Below are 23,323 nucleotides of genomic sequence, written 5' to 3' on the forward strand. Positions count from 1 at the left end.
CGGGTTTTACTCAATCTCTTTCTCTTAAATCTCACAAAATCGCTCTTTACAATATACTGTCGCTCGCTAAGGTGCCTAAGGCTAATTAACGACTCGTCGCGAGATATTTTGGGGAGGGGATGGGGCTGGGTTGGGGCCTCTTCCGGCGCTGGGAATAATCGATTATCGATCTGCCGGTAATCGGGGTCGATGGGGCTGACGGACCCTTGACGGTGACGGCTGTGGCTGAGGTCTTCGGGCTCGGCGACAGATGGCTCCAGCTGGGCTCCCGACGACGAGCCCGTCGCGGATATTTTGGGGAGGGGATGGGGCTGGGTTGGGGCCTCTTCCGGCGCTGGGAATAATCGATTATCGATCTGCCGGTAATCGGGGTCGATGGGGCTGACGGATCCTTGACGGTGACGGCTGCGGCTGAGGTCTTCGGCGATAGATGGGCTCTCTTTTGCTGTTGTTGTTTGAGCTGGGTGCACGTGTCATCTCGGGGTCCATTGTTGTTCCCTTTCCTGGGAGGGGTTGGGGGTCTGTCGCCGGCCTCGAAGCTCCTCTTGGGGTTGTCCGCTTCTGGGGTCCTTTCCGTCGCCTCCATCGGCCCGATACCGGCGGGCAGGAAGAAAGGGGTACCCTCACCTTTGAGGGAAGGGTTTTTCGGTGGATTACGGGGTTAGAGTGGGAGGTGTGAAAGCGCAGCGATTGTAACGGGGGGGGGGGGGGGGGGGGGGGGGGGGGGTTACACATGACACCACGTTACAGTGTATACTTTGAACTCAAATAATATTTAATTGTACAGGAAATGCATAGGATTGAATAAAATACAAAGAGTATTTTCCACAATCATGTTACGTTCGAAAAGAATCCAGCTGCGCTCTGCTTTTTCTACTTTTTGCTCTTGATGCTGTTCGTGTATTCGCGAAAGAAAAATACCTGGTGAGAAAGTTTTCCCACCCGGATGGAATTCACTGTTCCTATTCGTGAGATGGTTTAAAACATTGTAGATGTTTCTATTAATCTTAGTTTTTATCGTAAAGAAATCGACATTGCACGTATGTTCATGGTTGTGCTAGAAAATCCCAAATTCTATTATTAATCTCTATCAACTTCTAATGTAATAAATTTATAAATAAAGACGAAGTTATTACAAAAATTGATGAAAAAATCCCAAAGAATGCTTTTCAGGCCGAAGTCAAATATACAGAATCCCCCAATAATCTATCACCGTCGAAAGGAGTCTTGTTACGGGCAGCAAAAAAAAGAAAAAAAGAAAAAAAATGGGGTTGTAATATTCGCAGATCGATGCCTCGTTCAAGGGGACGTAAAAAGGTGGCTGGGGTGCGTGAGTTGTCGATGGTGCAGAACGCGTACCACACCTAAGTTCACGGGATCAAATAAGGAGATGGTTTGAAAAAGAGGATGGGTAAAGGTGATCGGGGGTTAGTCAGAAAGGGTGCAAAAGAGTTGCCCTATGCGGGCTGAATTGTAAACCAGCCGGAACTTTCTACCTTCTTTTCTGGTCGTTGCCCGAAGACTGGACGAAGTGGAGTCGAAGGGTGGCAAAGGGGAAGGTTTCCTTCTTTAAATTACATTTGACCACTCGTTCGGACACCCTCACCCTATCCCGCTCTTTCTCGTTCGTATACCATGAATCTTCTTCTGGGTTAGTTTTAGCTGATACACTCTCTGTAAAAAGTATTTATATTTCCATTACAATTGTTCATTGGTGAGATATTCGAATTAAGTTATTGCTTTTGATTAACACAATGATTAACACAAGGATATTAACCTAGAGTTTAAAAATAATTGGGTGAACTTGTAGAAAAGGCGCTTCCCCTCTGATTTCGATGATTTTTTAATATGTTGCAAAATTCGACATTAAAATAACTTTAATTGCGCGTAAACATAAATTATTCATGTCCGTTAGCTGCAGTACGATATCCGGGACAATGTCTGGTAACTCAGGCTCAGTAAATAGCTCTGCAGTTTTTGCTGTGTCCGGTATTTTATTTGACTCGGTAAGTCCCGAACTTATAAAAATGCTTCTTAATAACTAGTTTCATCCAAAAAATTCCCAGGATAAACAAAAAAATCATGTTGAAATTTTTCAACAGCTTTCATGCCATGTGCTAAATATCTGGTGCATAGATTCTTTACCCTATAGGTCAAAGGGAAAAAGTTGCTTAAAATGTCGACTTTTCCAAAATATTCAAAAATCATCGAAATCGAAAGGGAAGCACGTTTTCTATAAGTTCACCAATAATTTTGAAACGAAAGAATTTCATATATTGTAACAATAATTTTCAAAGGAGCAGTATAAAATTTAGAAAATAAAAGTAATAAAATTAAATACATAATTAAATTACAATTGGGACTTTCTCGATGGTCCGTCGTCCGAGGGGTAAAATGAAGAAAATGAAAATTGCAAATATTCGTTGCATCGACAATATATGTGAGTGCTTTTAAATAATTCAAAAATGATTGGTAGGTATACCTTGTTCTTCACAATTAAAAAAGCTGATATTATATCTATACATATATTTCTTACATGTTACACTACATTATGCTGCTTATTAAAGTACCACACTGTATATGTATTACAATAATATTTTAATTTTTAATTACACAATTTTACTAATTATGTATCTAGCTAATTTTGTTCAAAAATTTTGTATTTTTTATGTTATGGAGACAAATTAAAAGATTCGGATATTCGTAATGAGTGCATATTCGCAATTGCACTTTATTGATGCATTAGTACATAGAGATTCGTAAATTTTGATCTGTAATTTTTTTTAGCTTCAACTTTTCCCAACGTACTGTTTTACAGAAATGAATTAATAAACCTCAATTTTACAAAACATTATTTGACATTGATTGCTATACAAACACTTTCTGCACGCGGTGTATCTCTGAATGCATTATTTTAGTTGAAACTAGAAGTTTCATCGGATATAGTACCATTAATATTGAGAAAGGAGTTACGCTTGAAAGATCACCTGAATTTAAACGTTGCTTCGTGAATTCTTGAAACTGCATAAAAAGTGTTTTATCCTGCTTCGAGTTCAAGAAGAAAGTTGAAATTCGATGCTTTAAATTGAAAATTCTATTATCAATAGCCAAGAACCGGGGGAGTATTTTTACAAAATTTTGCCTGAATTTAGATATGCTAACGTAAATTTTTGAAGAAATGCTAAGAAAGTTCGAATTCGGATCGACGTTCAAGTACTCCAAAGTTTCCAGTTAAAAATTGTATTATTAACGTTGAGGATGAAATTGGCGGAATGTTTTTAAAGGTTTCCTTGAATTTATATGCTACGCTCGTGAATTTTTAACTGACTGCAAAAGTGTTTTATTCTTGACAAGTTTGGGAAAAACTTTGAGAACTCCATGTTTAAAAATTGCTAACTTTTAAAGTGGAAATGTCGACTTCTGAAGGAATATTTTTAGGAAATATGAATTTTTAGAAAAAAAAAACGCAAATTGGAATTAATGTTTTCGTAAAAAAGCATCTTATAAATGATATATTACTAAATTTACTAAAATAAAATAATTATTTAAGTATAGAATAATAACATAGTAAATGTACCCTAACTTTCAATCAGAATTACCTTTTTATAGGGTATATAAAGACTTCCGTGAGCGACTGTAAGTGACATGACATTGAAAGTAATTAATAATGATTTCAACGTTAAAGTGTTTCATATTGCAGGTGCGTTTTATCGTCATTGTTTCGTGTCGCGTTAAATAAAAAAACTCGCGAACAGTATCTAAAACGAGAATCAAAATAAATTTCCGTCAGAGGCAAACGACTGTACCGAGATCAATGAATTTCTCCGCTAGTAAATTCGCAAATTGAACCGCAACAATGGTAGCACGCAACTGCATAAATTAAACAAAGAACGCGTCGAACCTGTTAACTAGCGATTCGATTCAACTCGTTCGCCCTCCTTCGTTCGTGTTTGTTCCATCGCGTGACTTTTCCGTATTTTAAGCCTCACGAAATAGCTGGAAGTACGTAGCACCGTTGCCAACTGTTTCATCAATACCATCAATGATAATCGACTAGACAATAATTATAGAGAACGAGACGATCGAACTTTGATTAGTACACCTAGATCTTAGATTTTCTTATTCTTGTAGAAAAGACAGAAATAACAAATTAATGTCTTAATGTAGAAATTAAGAATTAATATAATTTATGGTCCTTCTTTATGGTCCTTCTGCCATAGAAAATTCTATCATCATTGGGTTTGTGCCATCTTGGCGTAGGATTTTAGAATTTTGATATTCTAAAATTAAAAATTTTAGAGGCCTGAATTTTTCGAATTTTACAATTCTAGGACTTCAAAGGTTTAGAATTTTGGAATTTCAAAAGCTTAAAATCCTCGAATCTTAGAAGTTTAGAATTTTTAGAGGAATACAGTATTGCCTCGAAATAAGCAAGTGGTCTCTGCTTCGAAATAAGCAACTCGCTGTCCCCTCTTCTTTGTTTGAAGTGGCCTGCAAAGTGAGAGGTCCGTTTGCCAGTACTTCGGATCTCTCACTCGTTTCCCACTGTTCGGTCTCGAGCGAGTTGCTTATTTCGAGGCAATACTGTACTCCATATGGTTTAGGCAAACTCACCCCGAACCCCGTCTATTTACATCAACGTGTACCACTGAAATTTAACCACCACTCATGATCCCCTTTTTTTTCTGGAACGTAATATGTATATTCTTAGGAAAGCCGATTGGGTGCATTAAATCCTATTCAAAGGTGCATTTAAATATTTCCCGGGGTCCCTTTGTGCCAACCTCTATCCACAGTTATTCATTTCCCTGGTGGGTTAGTCGGACGAAGCTGTCTGTCGGTTGTTTAATTATGATAGCAGGTTCTCAGGGTGAATCAAGCGGCAGCGAAAGAGAAGGGCTGATTCTCCCTTCAGCCTCTCTTTGCTTCGTCCAGAGCTTAATATGATTTCCCTTTCCGCGCGTTTTTCACGTTTCACTTAAGCGAATACCTTCTGAATACAGTCGCTGACCCGTCGTGCCACTTAACCAACTTGCTGCTTTGCTCGCCTTTTTACCACCCCTTCGCCTCTCTGTAAAAAAACGTAATCAGGAGAAAGAAGGAGGGGTTGGTTGAAATTTTTGGAACGTTCGCGGGTGAAATCGACTGGAAGTAGCAGGTGGGAAAAAATGAAAATAATTTCGAGGTGAATAGAGCTTCGTACACGACCCGTGGTAACATTCTGAAGGGGTGGAAGGGTAAGGTTTTCTTAATCTGGACTTTATCTTGGCTACGCTCAGACTGCGAATTAAGTCTAAGACTCGCCTCGACTCTTTTCTCGCGAACGAAAAGAGGATTAATCCGACACCGCGAGCTTGTAATACGCTTTGCTTTTAATTACACTGCGGTTACCTACCTTTGGAGATTTGTTTGGACGAATTTGAAACGTTTTAGGCTTTCGTTTTTGTTTCGATCGTTTAAAATATAATATAAAATATACATTATTTACGGAATGACCTAATATCATAGAATTCAAACTTTTTCTCCCTCTTTAAAGTTTCCCCTCGATTTTCATTCCACCGAACTCGTTACACCATGGATTATCCAAATGGCATGGCAGCCCATCGATGCTCCCCTTTCATCCTCGTAATCCAACGCATCAGGTTTCACGTGTTCTATGAATTATTGAGAAGTTAACGGCGAATTATTCCTAAAGTGTTGAGAGAGCAATTTATACGCGACAAAGGGCGAGAAGGAGTGCAAAGGGTTTCATCGATAGCGAAATGCGTTACGGGTAAACAGGATAATCGGGTGCGCGACCGTTTCGTATCGACTCGTCTTCTAACAAGACTAACAATTTACCGAATGCAAAGGCGCGATCGTTGCATAAGTGCATTCGTCGTTATTGTACACTCTTGGTCCTGCAGAAAGTTATAAAATTTGTTACTCATTTAAGTCCTACAAGTACTTGACCACTTTGTATTGGGTTGGCAAGAAAGTAATTTCGGTTTTTAAGTATGAAATATTTTAAGTGATTTTCAATAGTTGTGTGTGATACATTTAATCTCTCTGCAATCTCTCGTACAGTTACATGACGATTTGATGCAATTATGGCTTTGATCTGGTCATCATCAACTTCGATAGGTCGACCAGAACGTTGGTCATCTTTCAGTGAAAAATCTCCAGAACGGAATTTTCGACGCCATAACTTCACATATCTCTTTGTGAGCCTCAGCAGTTTTCTTTCCTTTACGAAAATAAAAAAGCAAATATGTCGAAAATATTTGTTTTTACGCTCCATGTTAAAATTAATATTAAACATCTATTTATAAACAAAATTACGTGCAATTGGCTTCTAAAATAACCTAAAAACAGCAGCTATCGAATGACAAACGGAAAAATCAGAAGATCGACAGACGTCATTAAAAAAAGAACATAGTGTTATCTGTCTGTGAAAACCGAAATTACTTTCTTGCCAACCCAATATTTTATAATTATCAAAATCAACACGTTGAATGAAATTTTAGTTATTCTGAATAGAAACAGTGTAGAGGTGTGAAAGAATCTGAGAATATTGGACCAGATCGGCATTGTTCAAAGTGGATCGGTTCCGGTTATTGAAAGTATAGATGTGGATTTATAAGTCACGATCACGTTTAATAAAGTTCATCCCGAAACACAGTTGTCCAAATTTCGAGAATCCAAAGCTGACCGAAATAATTTCCAACCAAATTCGAGTATCGGGTACCCGAATCTTCGGATTTTCGCGCATATCTAAGGAATAATTAATTTTGAAATTTCAAATTTCCAGCTTTCTATTTGATATCTTATATTATTTTACTATTATTCCCTTTCAATTATTCAAGCATATGTAATTTGCGGCGCGGACCATCGATGATTCTCAAGGTATTCAACATGTTGATTCAAACTAGAAAATACGAGAATAGAATTTCTATGGAAGGAAGGAAAATTGGAAACCAACGAACGATCGTCACGGTTCGTCTGAACAGTGTGAACGAACGGAATCGAGCGGTTCGGTAATTTAAGCAAATATTTCGCGAAACAAAGGAGAAGCAGGTGAGGCTGAGACCGATTAAACGTAATATCGATCTAGTGGCTGTACGAAAATTACAGAGCAGTCAGGGGGTTGGTTCTCTGTTTCACTAGATAAGACTGGGCAAATAACGGTGTAGATAGTATCGGTTCTGCCTTTCTTCTTTTATCAACGAGCATATCAAATAAGTGTATAGCTAACGGTGTTGCAAACCGTATCTCTCTACAAGAGCAGATGTCCGTAGCCACGGTTCGAGGTTTACGGTGCACGAAACATTTTCCTGATATTAATTGGCCGCTTGATCTATGACCGATTTTAAGCAGAAAATTACCGACGTGTTCGCAGTATTTCGATAATGTGGGTGATCATTTACGTGGCTCGCTCGAAGGGCTTCCAAATGGCAGGGATTTATGAAAACGAGCCCTTACATTGTTCGTTGTACCTGTGTGAACTATACTTTTGGTATTTGTTGTCGATACACAGTGCTGCATGTGTTGTTTAAAATGACTAGAGATTAAAAGGATTTATTGAGTTGTAGAAAATTCATGGAAATTGACAATGTGATTATGTGTGATAATTAGTAGGGGTATAATTAGCAGGACCAGTTTTCTATTTAAGGTTTATTTTTATACTAACGTACGAAAAAATTATTAATTTCTCGAATATATCGAGGACTTATATTTATTAACTAGTCGATTATCCGTACTTCGCGCGGTCTTCTTAATTACATTTTTATTTATTTTTTCCTTTCTTTAAAGAATGTTATCTGCTCAGGAGAATGTCCATTGCCCAAATTTTACCTGATCCAGATTCATATGATTTTTAATATACTCTACAATCCCTGTTTTCATCTGTTTAAAAAGTGGAAATTGAAATTTCGTCTTATAGATATATCTATATATTTCAATAAAAAAGTGTGGTGAACTTGCAGAAAAGTTACTCCTCCTCCGATTTCGATGATTTTTAAATATGTTGTAAAATTCGTCATTTTAAGCAACATTTTTCCCTCTAAGCTATATGTCGGACTCGATTAGTTTGCGAGATATTTGCGAAAAACTATGAGTACTACTACATTGAATTTCGCCTGTACGTATACGTTCGCGGCTGTGTGTGCGTCGGCAAGCGAATCTCGCTTCTCTACTGTTTCTGTCAACAGCACCATATGGCCCGATTACCGTTTACATAACGGGTGAGCTTAAAATCAAAGTTAAACTATTAAAATCAAACTACTAATCTCAATAATTTTGACAGTGGACTTGTGTGGCCGATCGTCCAAAGGTGGCCGGAATATTAACACGTTGAGTGCTACGCGAATTTATAAGGAAATCTCCGTCAGGCCACGCGCGCTGCTTAGAAGTGCGCTGGTATTGTGATATAGCAATGCCAAGCGCACTTCTAAGATTAAAACGTGCAATGTAATTAAAACAATGTAATTGTTTTAGTTTGATATCGTATTTTACACTGTCAGTCACCGGCGACTGTCGCGGCCTGAACGGAAAGTTTAGTGTCAGTCACCGATGACTGACGTGGCACTCAACGTGTTAATATAACCTAACCTTTTTGTTTCTTTTTTTTTTCGTGGGGGAAATCTTCCAAAGACGCCCTCAGCCCTCCTGGGGAAGGGCCGAGGGTAGTGCCGAATTTCTACCGGCTAAAACCCCCATGGTAACCCGCACTGAGCGTAAGGAAGAGCCCCGGGACCTCTAATGAACAACACCGGGCCCCAACCACCCTTGGCGCATAGCGTCCCATCAGGGGTAGGGTCTAACCTTTGACCCTCCCCCTTAGTGCCAACTCCGCCGACGACGGGGCCACACCCGGCGCCGACTACTCCTCGGGCCGTGTGCGGCCCAGCGACTCCGCAAGAAGCCGCTGATCTGCGATGGAGGAGAGGGGCAAGCCCCTCCCCCCTCCTCTTCCCTTGGGGGAGGCTGGAGCCTCCCCCCACTACATCTAACCTGGGGGAGAAGCCGAAGCTCCCCCTATCCCATCACCCTGGGGGAGGCCGAGTTGGACGTTTCCGAAAAAGTCAAAAATTTCAACCTCGTTTTCCACCTTCTTACGGGTCGAATTTTGAAAAATCCCTTTTTATTGAATGCTTCCATTTTAAAGAGAAGCCATTCTTAAAATTTCAACCTTCTATATCCAGGGGGTTTTGAATCACTTAGGATTCTATGTGTACATAGAGATTTCCAGTTAGTAATCAATACATTTTACAATAAGCAGAGAAATAATTACATTTTGTAGCCTTTCAAGTACAAATTATGATGTTATACAATATCAATAGATAGCTGTAAAGATGGCCGAACGTTCGAACTAGCGTTGATAAATTTCTTTACTACATAAAGAAAGAAATCATCCACTTTAGTTTCTTCTCGTTTTTATAAAAAGTCCTTCGAAGTAGGTGTGAAAATGGTAATGGCATCTGGTTGCCAAGTTGGTTTTACGCTTAATCCTACTATAGTTTTGCCATTAAAGTTAACAACGTCTCCCGGTCCCAGCCAGTCATACACTTCAACTCCCAAAGGTGACGGTCGTTTTCAGCGTAGACATTTTGGTTAACCATAATTATAACGTGGCGTCTGGGTGACAATCCTCCACGCGGAAATTATTAATTCCCTGTAACCTCGATTTCTCTATCGTCCGACGTTTATTTCGTCAAGATTTACACGGACGGAGATGCTGTCTAGGTTACATCCCCTGTTGCCCGAAGCGAGCGATTAACCCGCTTTCAGAGACCGGTCGAGCTCGTTCGAGAAGTGGCTTTTAAGTATATTTACGTTTCCTTTCGATGCGCTTGATTCACCGTAAACTCGCCAGAGATTGGAGAGGTTGCTGCTACCAGACTGCGCTCTCGTTCGCTTCCACCTTTTTCTTATAATATTACGGAATACGGGAAAGTCGAAGAGTGGAGAAAAAATATTTTAAGCTGTTTTATAAATCCTGCTGAGTTTCATCGAAATAAAAAGTGGAAAGAGCGGAAACTTACATTGTAGGTGACTATGGAATTATTTTTTAATATTTTTCAAATTAACAACCATTAATAAATGTCATCATCATTTATAACTGGCATTTTCAACAAATAAAATAGAAAAGAAGACAAAGGAAAATTTCTGTTACTCTAACAGTGCAAGATAACACACTTAAGATCTAAATGGGAAAATTATGTAAGTACCTTCATTATTATTATGGCAGCCAAAGTGTTAGAAAAGCAATATTTTTATTGAAATTTCGAAAATTTAATGATATCAGCAACTCGTGTATTGCGAATTAAGGGGAGGAGGTACGAAACAAGCGTCGAGAAACATCGTAATAGGAGACATGGTTAGAGAAGCAGAGGAGATTGACAATAGAGAGGAGAGAGCGGAGATCAGGACAGGCCTGGAAAGTTTTCCAATTTGAGGCAATTAGTTTGCCGCACGGGGACTGGATGGCATGCATCCAGATAATCGAATATGGGTCACCGTCGGAAGTGGAATGGCTCGTGCTTTGGTCAGACCGAGCCTCTGACGATCCTAGGCGAGAGAACACCACACACACACATAAACACAGCGATGCTAAGAGTATGCGAGACATAGACAGAGGTTTGAAGTGCATATGGACTAGAAAATAGCATAAAGCAATAATTATTCGAGGAAATCTTAAAGTTAACAGTTTGGTATAGTAAAAATTTCACTTTTGCCAAAATCTATGAAATAATATATGTATTGCATATTTGAATGATAGGTATAAGGTAATTTACTGTGAGATATACCACTTGTATAACTTTAGATTTCACGGCTATTAGATATCAATTAGCTATGGCGTTATAGCGGTGACAGCAGTAGTTCTCAATGTTGACGGTCGACCTGTTTGTCGTGTTCGTCAGACTTAAACCTTAAAGTAGAAACATAATTTTATACCTTGCTTTAATGTACTTAGTAAAAATGTTTCTCTATCGTGTGATATGATTAGATTTTCTCCTAGATTGTTAGTTTTTAAAATATAATAAAAAAATATCAGCAGGCGTTCGTGTGATTTAGGCGTCTCTTCCACTTCCATTATTATTTAAACATATTTACATGTTTATAATGTAGTAACAATTTATATCATTTTATTCGGTAGATTCCACAGAATTATTGTGTGAAATAAGAACCTGAATATCTGCTATTGTAAAAGCATAAATCATTTCCAAAGTTGAATATTTGCAATTTGTGTTTAAGATTGATTATCTCGAAAATTATAAAAGTTAGATAAAAATGGTTTAGAGATTCGGATTCAGCACACAAAAATCTATATGAATCACTCATTAAAAATTATAAAATCAAACGTTGTTGTAGTTGGACGATTTTCACTGTGAAGTTCATTTCGGACATGATTCTATTTGCAATGCTATATCTTGATTATCTTAATTAAAAGATTCTACAGAATCTTTTGCTTTTAGATTATATTATGTAGTTATTTATGTAGAATAATTTAATATGCGCAATCATTGTATTTTATTTGTATTTATTGTTTTATTTAGACTAATATACGCCTCGTGGCGGGTGGACGATTTTCCTACTTTGTTATTCGTACTTTCTAAATTTTATAATGTTTAATAAACAAAAATCATGTTATTTTGTTTCTAAATCACTTTTAATATTAATATCGACAAAATGAGGATTCTGAGAATTCTTGCTTCCCCTATATCGCTACTTTCCCTGGTATGGAAACTCATATGGAAATCTGATTTGATTGTGCGTGTAAGTACTTCCCGCTAGTAGTTTGTTTACTCGTATCGTCTTTACATAAAGCATAGGTACTTTATCCTTTTAATTTTATTTGCGTCTAACAATTTCTCACTGAAAATTTCATGTTTGTTATATGTTAAGGTGAGCACATACTTTATTCAGTTTGATCGCATGGTATACGAATTTGAAGTATTTTTATATGGTGTATATGGCGTAATTTAAATGACCCCAAACTGGTTAATCTAACTCTTAAATATGAGTTAGTTGGACCACTATAAAGTGAGTTGTTATATAATTCAAATAGTTTGTAATTTGGGTTTGGTTCAAAATAGAAAAAAAGTTAAAGAAGAAAAGATTGAATGATGTAGAAATTACTATTTTTCTATAAGCTCAATTTTTGTTAAAAATACAAATGAACTGGTTTTTAATGGCCATACATGCTTTTTTTGGAACGAATAAAATAGATGATTAGCTGAAATGTGTTGATTGCGAACGCTGGTCACATGAAAGCTACATGAAGTATAAAAATCGTGGTAGCTATTGCGACAAAAAGACCGAAAGTATTTATGTATGTACAACAAGAAAATAAAGTGTTGTTAAAATAAACAGAAAGATGGATTTTTGTTACACAAGAATAAATGTATTTTATTTTCTCATACTAACCACTGTGGAAGTAGTTGGACCGTTGTTATAATGATTAAAATGCTTATTATAATTTCGTTATTAGAAAGTTCATAAGCCAAACTCCGTGTATTTTCTTCAATTAATCTACAAACAACGGACCATGGATAGAGCCCCAATTTTAATTTCCTTATTCTTTAATTTTAATGTTCTTTTATGCAGTTCCTTTCAAAACTTATTCTGCCCATATATGAAACTTTTTAATTAAAAAATTATACATTTAACTTTACGTTTATATCCTTTGTGTATCTATGTTTTGTAAATTTGGGTATCAATTGACTCAGACTCTGCAGTTCAAAAGTGATCCACCTCTTTCGAAATTACCCTACCGAAAATGCAACTCTCGATGATTATACTGTGATTAATTTGTATTCATTATATTCTTTTGTCCTCTTCAAGTTATATTATGAAAGACATTAATTTAATAAATTATAAATAAAAACTAGCAAAGAAGGCTTACGCATATAGGTGTAATATAAAACGTTTGCCGAGGAAGCATAGCCATGGAAAAATCTGCATGCGGAAAAACGAACAGCGAGCCACTCGATATCGTGTTCTACTGGCTATTTCGAGGTGTGAAAGGCAATGAATATGGAAAGAGAAGCGGTAATGCGACAGATAAAGCGTTCGTTGAAATGAAAATTCAATTATCAGGGCGTTGAGTCGAGTGCTTCGAGGGTGAGACTTTTTTCATGAATCGATTAGCATTTCGTGTTCTCCGAGGACATATTCAAATATATATTTTTTATTTTCACTCTAAAATCTTCTATTTTGTACTAATCAATATACTAAAAGCATTTCATTATTTTACAAAAGAAAATTGTACCATTTCAAATTTTTTCTTTCTTCATTTTTTCACACGATTCGATTTTATCAGAACGGTTTCCGACTCAACATACACACTTTCGGAATTTCAAATCTGAATTACTCGGTGTAATCGATTGATCGATCATCCGTGGCTGCCAGCAAGTTCGATCGATCAATGTTCGCGGTTTCATGATGCAGCTTTAAAGTTTCTCCCGGCGTCCGGAAAGTTTCAAAGGATATGCAGGCCAAGAAACTGGTACATTGTTAACGAAACGAGTTTGTGTTCATGGTGCACCATGAGAAACATAGTGTTGTTGAATTAAAGCCACATAAGCATTAGTAATATTATATAGCAGGGCTTTTATTATCCATTCAAATAGCAAGCTTTATGGAATTAAAAATGGATTTATTTAAAATTTTAGATACACTTATAGGAATACATATTGTAATATATCAGGTGTTATTTATTTACAAATATTAGTAATAACGTGGTATTTTGTTGTTTTGCAGAATCTGAGGCCAGCTGGGACGAATGGTGGACCTACGATGGTATTTCTGGTAAGTTCGATTAATTTCCATTTAATTAATATTTTGTAATTAATTCAATTTGCAATTGAAGTAGGTGTCTCAGGTATAATAATTCAGAGCATTACAAAAGTTTAAACCCTTTTTTTGTCTGTTTATATTTACTTTGAAAATTAAAAATTAAATACAAGAGTTTCAAAATACTAATTCCACCGTTAGAATAAAACAATTGAGTTTTTCATTGAAATAGTGATGACGTTTACGAGTGATTATGGATCGTAGATGTGGGATTTCGAAGGAATGTTCCATCATTTTCCTGAGCAGCCGGACAAAATAATCGTCCGTGTGATGGTGAATTGAAGCCGATACCGGCCAAGCTCAGAAAGAGAAATTAATCGACGCGAATTAATTTCCATTAATATTCGACGATTTCACGATCGATTGGTTGAAGTTCGACGAGCGACTCCGTATCTTCAGCAAGCGTGAACTCGCCTGAATAATGAGATATCGGGGATGGTTCTGTTGAAAACAACTCTTTTTTCTTTTTTTCTTCTCCTTTTTTTTCCTTTAATCGCGCGAGGGAGTTAATATTGGAAAAGTTTTATGACGAGTTGATATTCCAGCACGATTACAGAAATACCTTCCATGGTGGCAAAGAGACACTTTTATCCGTGAGAAACTTGCTAAGAGTAGATTTGCTGCTTCTCACTAAAAAACTTTCACCTTATCTTCATATTTTCTTTTTCCCTCTGTTTCTTTCTAATATATTTTATGCACACCTATATTTTGTTTTTGTGATTCACTCATAAATAGGTAGGTAATGCATGAATTTCCAAAGACATCCATTATTTTTTACTTACCTAACTAGAAATACTTAGTACTTGAATATTAGTAACAGAAGTAATGAAATATTGTAAAAATATTAAGGGTGTGCAGGTAAAGGAGCCTTAGGTCGGGGCGGGTAATCATCGGGTTGGATCGGGCAATTTGTCTAGTACGTAAATTTATTCGGGTACCGGTAATTTCAAGAACCGAATATAAACTCGGGATCCAAAACTCAATTCGGAAGCCGACACTACATTCTTTCAGGCTAACCCTTGTAAGATGGCTAAAAGAAAATGTACTTTCTCATCAAACGTATAGAGAACTTTTTTTTTTATTTAATATAGATAGCTAGGCCTTACCCGGCTCATATGTTCTTACAGCTAGATTTCAGTCTTCTTTTTGGACCATGTCCTGAGATCACATACATTGTTAAGTATCTAAGAATTCAAGTTATGACTAAAAATTAAAAATTAAGTGTATTAGGTACTAATTTGCTAGGAAATACAGTGCCGGGAGAAAATAATGGCACACCGTTTAAAACAGAATACCTCATTTAAAATTGAACCAAATAACTTGAGATTTTTGGAGAAGCTATAAAAATTAATTTACTAAGATATGTGCTTCTGTCGTTTTAAAAAATTACAATTTGTCGAAATCGGGAGGAAAATAGTAAAAGGCAATTTTTCAACTTTTTTATGTGAGTCTATAATGAAAATTTGAAATATGTCTTTCGTGGATTCAAATAAGTTATGTGTATGCTGATAATTTCATCGAGATCGGTCAATGCGCTTAGAAGTTACAAGTAATTAAAATTTCCGAAAATCTCGGCTTTTCATCTAAGAACTAGAGATTTGTTGTTAGAGATTTTCGGAAATTTTAATTACTTGTAACTTCTAAGTGCATTGACCGATCTCAATAAAATTTTTAGCATACACATAACATACTTAAATTTACAAATGTCATATTTTAAATTTTCATTGCAAACTCAGATAAAAAAATTAAAAAATTGCCTTTTACTATTTGTTTCCCGATTTCGTCAAATTGTAATTTTTTAAAACAACAGAAGCGCATATCTTAGTAAATTAATTTTTATAGCTTCTCCAAAAACCTCAAGTCATCTGGTCCAATTTTAAATGAGGTACATATTCTGTTTTAAACGGTGTGCCAATATTTTATCCCGGCACTGTACGTCTTAGATTTTAATGTTATTTGTCTTGAGGAATTGTTCAATGGTTTTCGAAGCCTTGATCCATATAGAAAACTTTGACTTTAACCATCTAACCTTTGACTTTAACCTTCTATACGTTTCTAGAAGCTTCCTTGCGCTTCGCGATACACGCATACACTATACCTTTAATTATTAAGTTTGAAAATATTTTCATGTTACTGCGTAGAACGTGATGTAATCGAGTTTCCAGTCGAGGTTCCGAAATAAATGACGGGTACTCGAACAAATTCATGTGTTGGGCAATCTTTCAGGGTCCTGTCTGAACTCGAAAAAAATTCCCGACCTGAATTTCCAAGTACCCGCGCATCCTTAGAAATGAAAAATAATGAAATTTTCAACGCGTTAAGAGAAAATATTTAATTAACAAAAATATTTGAGATTCTGGTGTTGAGTGATTCACCCTGTATAGATCGACGAGTGAGCACGGTAGTACAGACGTATATCTTCGACGAAAGTCCGTTATTGGTTGTAAAAACGGACGAGCCATCTGTCTGCGATATGAGACTCGGTGCACCCTAAAAATCGACCTTCGAACTCTGTCGATGGTAGTAATAAGTCACGTAAAGGTTCTGTCCCTGTATGTGTTATCTTCACAAAAAAAAAAAGAAATTCAACACAGTATTGAAAGCCAAAGCCAGTTTCAAACTTATATAAATATTTATTCAGCCTTTATTTAAATTATTTTGCAATTATTTCAAGTACAGCTTATTCGTAATGCGTGATTAATAATATAACTTTGCGATATATCTTTTTAGAAAATTTTATACCACACAGCTGTTTCTTGTTCGAGTTAATGGATCGTCGCAGTTTATACACTGTCCGATCGTGAGACAGCGATAAAATCATAAGCACGACAAAATTTTCCGAATAGAAGCCGTAAAATTGACGCGATAAAAAGGAATCCGAACGAGAAGCGAAACGAAAATATCGTCGGCGAGTTTATGGGTCGGGGAGTGAGGGAGAGGGGGTGGCAGTGTTTAAGGCAAAGTATACGGCACTGTTTCTCTTGTGGCAGCTGGCTCGCATGGCGGAAACAACAGTAAACTTGAGGCTCCGTAGTCTCGCACGACCCTATAGGTGGCCGTCTTATTTTTAATAAAAACTGCGATCCCGACGAGGAGGGTGGCGAGATTAAAAAATTCGTGCCAGCGGCATGAGCCACTCGATGGTTCCGTAACTTCAGAAAATTAAGGGCTTCCACACCCCCCATCCCCTACAAACCGATCGACTTTCTCATACTTGGCGATTTAAATCTTTACATTTTCTTTTTTACTTTTTCACGATAATATGATTTAAGAATAAATAAATCAAGAATTTTCAAAAATGATATTAATTTGTAACGTATCAAATACAAGAATATTAATTAATTATAAATTTTAATGATGATGCGATTCAAGAATAAATATTGTAGATTTTGCATGAACCTTGAAATTTCTTGAATAATGACGTTGAAGAAGGAAATAAGAAAATTCGACGCGATAAGAGAGTAAGATATAAATCTCCAATAGAGAAGTTTTCCACGTGCGGGATCAAGTCTGTCCCGGCTGCTTGTCGTGTTTCGTAGCCGAGCAAGGTTCTCGTTGCCACTTGAAGAACACTTTTCCGGCCCGTGGAAGAGTACTATTTCGAAGTGAAAATGAAATTTCTACCGCGAGACGAGGGCACTCCCTTTCCCTGTCGCGTATCCACCGAGACTTAATGATACACTTGTTAAATGTGTCAGAGAGACGGTACACTAAAGTGGGCATCTCACTTAACTCGTAAATAAAGGAGTTAATTAAGAATTTCTCATCAAACCTTACCAGTGCTTTTAAACGAGCGAAGAATGTAATTTGTATGTTACATTTTATCTTTCGCCTTTAGCCTGATTCCATTATTATCACCTTCGTCATCATCATTATTATTAATTATGCGAATTTTCGTATTTCTTGTTTCAAAATCATCTGAATTCTACCCATAGATCAATTGAAAAATGTAGACATTGACGTGACTAGAATGTTCTACTGAAAATGTTGAGTTGTAGGATCTAAAAATTGTAGGCTTCCGGGAGGGGGAGCAGGCACTTTGGGTCTTACATTTTAATTGAATTTTAATAAATAATTCCATATCAAATATTTAATTCAATATTTTGGAAATCCAATTTAATTTAGTTTCATTTAATTGTCTGAAATTATATTAGTAACATGCAGTAATTTTTAAAATTGAAATATGAAATATGTTGTAACAAGGTGGCGCCAGTGCCCCCCCGTTACAATGATCCAAGTTTTCTTAATACCCCTCTCCTAACCCCTATCCTCTTCTCCCACCCGTCGGTATCGGGCCGGTAGAGGCGACGGAAGGACTGGACAACGACGCTGCAACCCCAACCCCCGGAGGACTCCGTCCCGAGGCCGACGACGACCCTACAGCCCTCCACGAAAGGAGCGTCCAGCTAAGAAAGCGACCCAAAAGGACACCGTGGGACCATCTATCGTCGAGCCCGAGGACCCTCAGCCCGCAGCCAGCATCGCCGAGCCCCGTCAGCCCTACCGATCCCGATTACCGGCCAATCCCTGAGCCATAGATCCCCTCTCCAGAAATTCCCTGCGATGACTAGCCGGCAATTAGCGCGTAGCGGTCTTAGCGAAATTACCTAGCGATTTTATAGAGTACGATTTGCGGAGTGTACGGTGTGTGTGTCTGGCGTGCCCCAGTATAATATTGTCCCGCGGATCCGGCCGCGTACTTCGGCGCCCGGGTACCCTTCGTTCGCGCACGGTACAACCGCGATTTCGCCTAAGCCCTTTTCCTTCCCTTTCTCCCCTTTTAGTCCCATTGTCGAACGCATAACATAGTGAACCTTCCTGTGAACCTTCCCGACCCTAGAGATTCCTCTCCCACGACAATCCTCCTCGCGTACTCCCCCGCGTAGGTTGTGTTACGGTAGACCACGGTTGAGCCGCGTAACCCGTCCCCTGTAGACCCCAGATTCTCCCCTTTTCCTTTACTTTTCGATTGCCGCCGCGGGTGGCTGCCGCCCAATGAAACTCCGATTGTTGTAAGATAGCGTGAACCCCCGTAGAGGGTCATAATGTATAATTACAATTTTGTTTATCGTTTCAATACTGTCACAAATTAATTCATCCGAATTTTTTCAACAACAACGTAATAATTAATACGGAAGGAAGCAACTTTTCGAGCGAAATAGCTCTTGCAGTAAGTAATGGAATCTTGTCTTGTTCGTGTCACTACCCCTATTCACGAATTTTTCAAGCATTCTAAAGCGACGAACCGCGAATATCTAAACCCCGAGCCAACCCTTTGGAGCATGTTTAATCGTATTGTATATAAAGCATACTTTACTTACAACGAGAATCGCGTTTATTTTATAAATTCGAATGAAAAGCAACAATCGAGTGCGTTGGCCTGGTTTCCGACTAGAAATGACCAAGATCGACCGAGTTCGGTTAGATAAGCCCTTTCAACCAGTTTCTCAATGTTTCTAGATTAAGAATATTAAATACTATGCATGGTTGCGTCGTAGATTTTATAATAGCATAAAATTAACGATGATGGGTTGATGCAGCTGATAACCATTATAAATAATTAAAGAATTCCTAACATTTGAAAAACACGTTTCTAATAATACTAAAATTAGGAAGATAAGAAATGTAATAATAGCTGATCTATAATATTTTTCTTAAATATTATGGTGGCAGTTTTATAGTCTTTTGTTTTATAACTTGAAAAGTGTAAAAGTTTTCCTCCGATATTAACATTTCAATGACATTTAATAACATTATCTCTCCGCTTGTGCTTTTACGAATGTTTGATGCCACATATTTTATTACCATGGTGACATTAGATCTTTTATCTAACTAGCGCTAGGATAATCTACTTGTATGAATAATCTACTTTACTTCGTTGAGATTGAAATCATGTGAAATAAAACAATATAATATATTTATTTTTATCTTAGAAAAGATCAATTTATTTAATATTATTCAGAATTAAATTCTTGTTAAATAAGTTACATATGCAATAGAGTGCATTTAAAATTAAAAATTCTTTATCATTAGATTGAAAAAATCAATGTCTTTGACAGGGGTTAAATTTAGAACGCTTTGAACATTGGTCACCATGAGGAAATTTGCACGGCTATGCGGGCTATGCGTTCCTAAACGCCATTTCCGACCAGAATTTCGAGAATGTCGCTAATTTGCCAAACGGAGTGAGATCTGACCACATGGTCAGCTTCTACGCTGTTCTATCAATAAGTAAGTGATTGAATTTATCGGTACATCTTAAACATGCTTGATAGCGATGATAAATAATTTTACCTCTAAGTTATTGCAAAATTGTTATAGCTTATTATTAGATTTGACAGTCAGTATAATAAATTACGTCCAATCTTGAAAATTATTGAATACAAAAATTGCAATGAAGTGTGTTTGGTAATAAAAATATTACCGTAGAATGTATTTTCTGTAATAAATTATCAGAAGGTTTAATATGTTTTGCTTTAACAATGTCTTATTGTTAGCCATGAGGGATATTTCTATTCAGTAAAGTAGAATATATCCGTCATTTGTCGGATATGCGAATATATTCATAGTTGCCTCTCCTTCCATCTCAAAGTACTAATTTGAATATCACTTTTCGACACGTTTATATTACATCAATATTCCAGTTATTAGTTGCACCTTTGATTATTTGCAATATTATTAATTTATTCGATGAAGTTTTTTAATTAACGAGATGGCTACGTTACCCATAGATCGTGCAGAATTTTTAATATGCATATTTTTTGCACCGAGCTAAGCGAAAACTTTCAATCAATATACAAGCAAGGATACATCATGCTTTTTTTATATAAAACATGAGCAATTGTTCATTTTTATATAAATGATTTTATTTTATTTTTCGGAGGAAATAAAATTAGCGTAATGCATTTGTTAATAAATAGCTTTATATAAATTTGAATATACATCCCAAGCTTTTTCCTAGTTTCAACATTTAAATATTTCAAATCACCTGAAGAGAGAAAGCATTTTATAAACAAAATGTGCTAAAAAGTGTAAAATAATTTATATTTCATTCATACCAATACTCCACAGTTATTAATAAAACCTATTTAATCGTTAAATAGTATACTAAACACATTTCAACCTTTTCGGAGGCGGCGCGAAATTAAAAACTTTTCTTCTACTAGGAAGATCCTAGTCCAGACGTCGGTAACCTAGGACAAATGACCCATTTAATAATTTCAAGTAAACAATATTCAACGGGAATCAACGTACCCATTGTACATCCATCAGAAGTGCTGCCAACTTCTGATACAATCGTTACAATTACAAATGTTCTCAGCCGTATCTATAACGTTCCATATTTTTTTTAAAGACTTATTAATTACGAAGTGCGCCATACCGTAATCAAATCGTTATTGGCAGCATCGTTTTTTCGGGTATTTTTAATTTAGCACCGCCTCCGAAAAGGTTGAAATATGTTCAATATACTATTTAACGATTAAATAGGTTTTATTAATAGCCGTGAAGTATTGGTATAAATGAAATAGAAATTATTTTATACTTTTTAGCGCATTTTGAAGTCGGTTGTGTTTTTTGTTAAAAATTATTTTATTTCACTATTTAGTGGAACGTTTAGAATTTGCGTTTTTATTGCTTAGCTAATAACCATAAACCGAAAAAAATTGACCGAATTTAGATGGTTAATAAACAATAAATTCCATAAATTTTTACAAGTGGGATCATCGCAGATATACAGGGTGTTCCAGAACTCGCGTTGGTCCCGTGAAGGGGTGGTAGCTGGGGTGATTCCTTTGCAAAAAAGTTGTTTGAAGCTTCGTTTTTGAAGTATTAAGGAAACACACTGACCAATCCGAGCGCGTATAACGCGCGGGCTCAGGGACGGCAGCGTCGGCTACGAAAGCGGGACTTGACGTGGGTCGCGAACGAACGGCTCGGCACCCCGTTGGCATAGCACAATAAAAAAATTGAACTGGTTAAACATTTTTAGTTGTTGTTTAAAATGAATACGAATCTTGTCGCCTGTCATAATGTAAAAAAGGAAATTCTAAACATTCTAAACAACTAACAATGTTCAACCAGTTCAATTTTTTTATTGTGCAATGCCAACGGGGAGCCGAGCCGTTCGATCGCGACCTACGTCAAGCCTCGCTTTTGTAGCCGACTCTGCCGTCCCTGAGCCCGTGCGCTATACGCACTCGGATTGGTCAGTGTGTTTCCTTAATAATTCAAAAACGAAGCTTCAAACGACTTTTTTGCAAAGGAATCACCCCAGCTACCACCCCTTCACGGGACCAACGCGAGTTCTGGGACACCCTGTGTATCCTACTAAATATGAAAGGTTTCATCGCGAACGATACATTCCTTGCAGAGTTTTTTGCAAGGAACAGGTGTTTTGCTATAACAATAGTTATCAACAAAAAATTCCATAAATTTTTGCAATTGGTATCATCGCGGAAACATCTACTAAATGTGAAAGGTTTCATCGCGATCGGCACATTCGTTGCAGAGTAACACCAGCGAATAATTTTTTTGCTATAGCAATAGTTATTAATAAAAAATTCCATAAATTTTTGCAAGTGGGATCATCGCGAATGTATCGCCTCCTAAATATGATAGGTGAACTCGCGTCTTCGGAAACGTGACCCCTATTCGCACGCGGACCCCTCGATTCATCCCTGGCGCATTGGCTGTGCATCAAACGGCGCGCGGGGTCGTTCAGAGCGTGCGGAACCGCTGCTGGTGCGTAAGGCCAATTGGGCCAGGATGAACCTCGCGACCACTACACGAAACGGTACGTTTTTTGCAATCAAAATCGTCAGGAATGACAAAATGCAAAATTTCTTTTTTAGGGGACTAATCAGGGGACATACTTTACAAGATGCAAAAGGCTTCGTTCCGATTGGTCCAAAAAAAAAAAAACAAATATTGATCGAATTGAGTAATCTCCTCCTTTTTCGAAGTCGGTTAAAAAACAGATGTATTTGTAGAAATATCCGCAGTCGATTAATCAACTTTATTTTTATTGTTTTTATTATATTTTTATTTCATTCTTCAACTGTCGTTTATTCAGTTATGCTGCTCGCATAGTTTCCCATAGCAAGACGCAGTAAGAATTGCAAAAAGCAAAAAAGTAGGACGAATCCATGAATAATAGAAGCGAATGAATATTCGCGTAGCAGGGAATATTTGTATCCGGGACGTATGAAATAAGCTGAATGCTTACGAATGGTCTCAAGAATCTGAACGACAGGTCTGCTTTTAATTTGATGCAGCCAATTCTGGATTTCTTCGATGAGAATTTTCATGGAACAATAACGTTTTAGTGGTACGAAATGGACGTTTATGCGAGATGGGAAAGTGGACGTTTTATAACTCATTGTCAGTCTGTGAAACTGGCGGGGAACCGTATCATCAAAGAAAATTTTGCTGGTGTCAATTTAACTTCCAAATTCTAAACTGCACATTTTATTTTTGAAGTTTCATA

The 23,323-nt window shown here is 37.1% G+C and overlaps 1 protein-coding gene across 3 annotated transcripts in view; it reads left to right on the plus strand.

Annotated features, from left to right (window-relative positions):
* Positions 1–23,323, plus strand: part of CARPA (Carbonic anhydrase-related protein A) — a 230,181-nt gene that overhangs the window by 103,426 nt on the left and 103,432 nt on the right. For all 3 annotated transcript variants that reach the window (XR_004582812.2, XM_034337209.2, XM_034337210.2), the window contains exon 2: positions 13,744–13,791. Coding sequence is in view for 2 of the 3 variants with exons in the window: in XM_034337209.2 (XP_034193100.1) it covers positions 13,744–13,791 (48 nt within the window). In the remaining variant the exon portion in view is untranslated. The remainder of the gene's footprint in view (positions 1–13,743; positions 13,792–23,323) is intronic.

Source organism: Osmia lignaria, chromosome 13 (genome assembly GCF_051020975.1).
Source record: "Osmia lignaria lignaria isolate PbOS001 chromosome 13, iyOsmLign1, whole genome shotgun sequence".
Classification (NCBI taxonomy): Eukaryota; Metazoa; Arthropoda; class Insecta; order Hymenoptera; family Megachilidae; genus Osmia; species Osmia lignaria.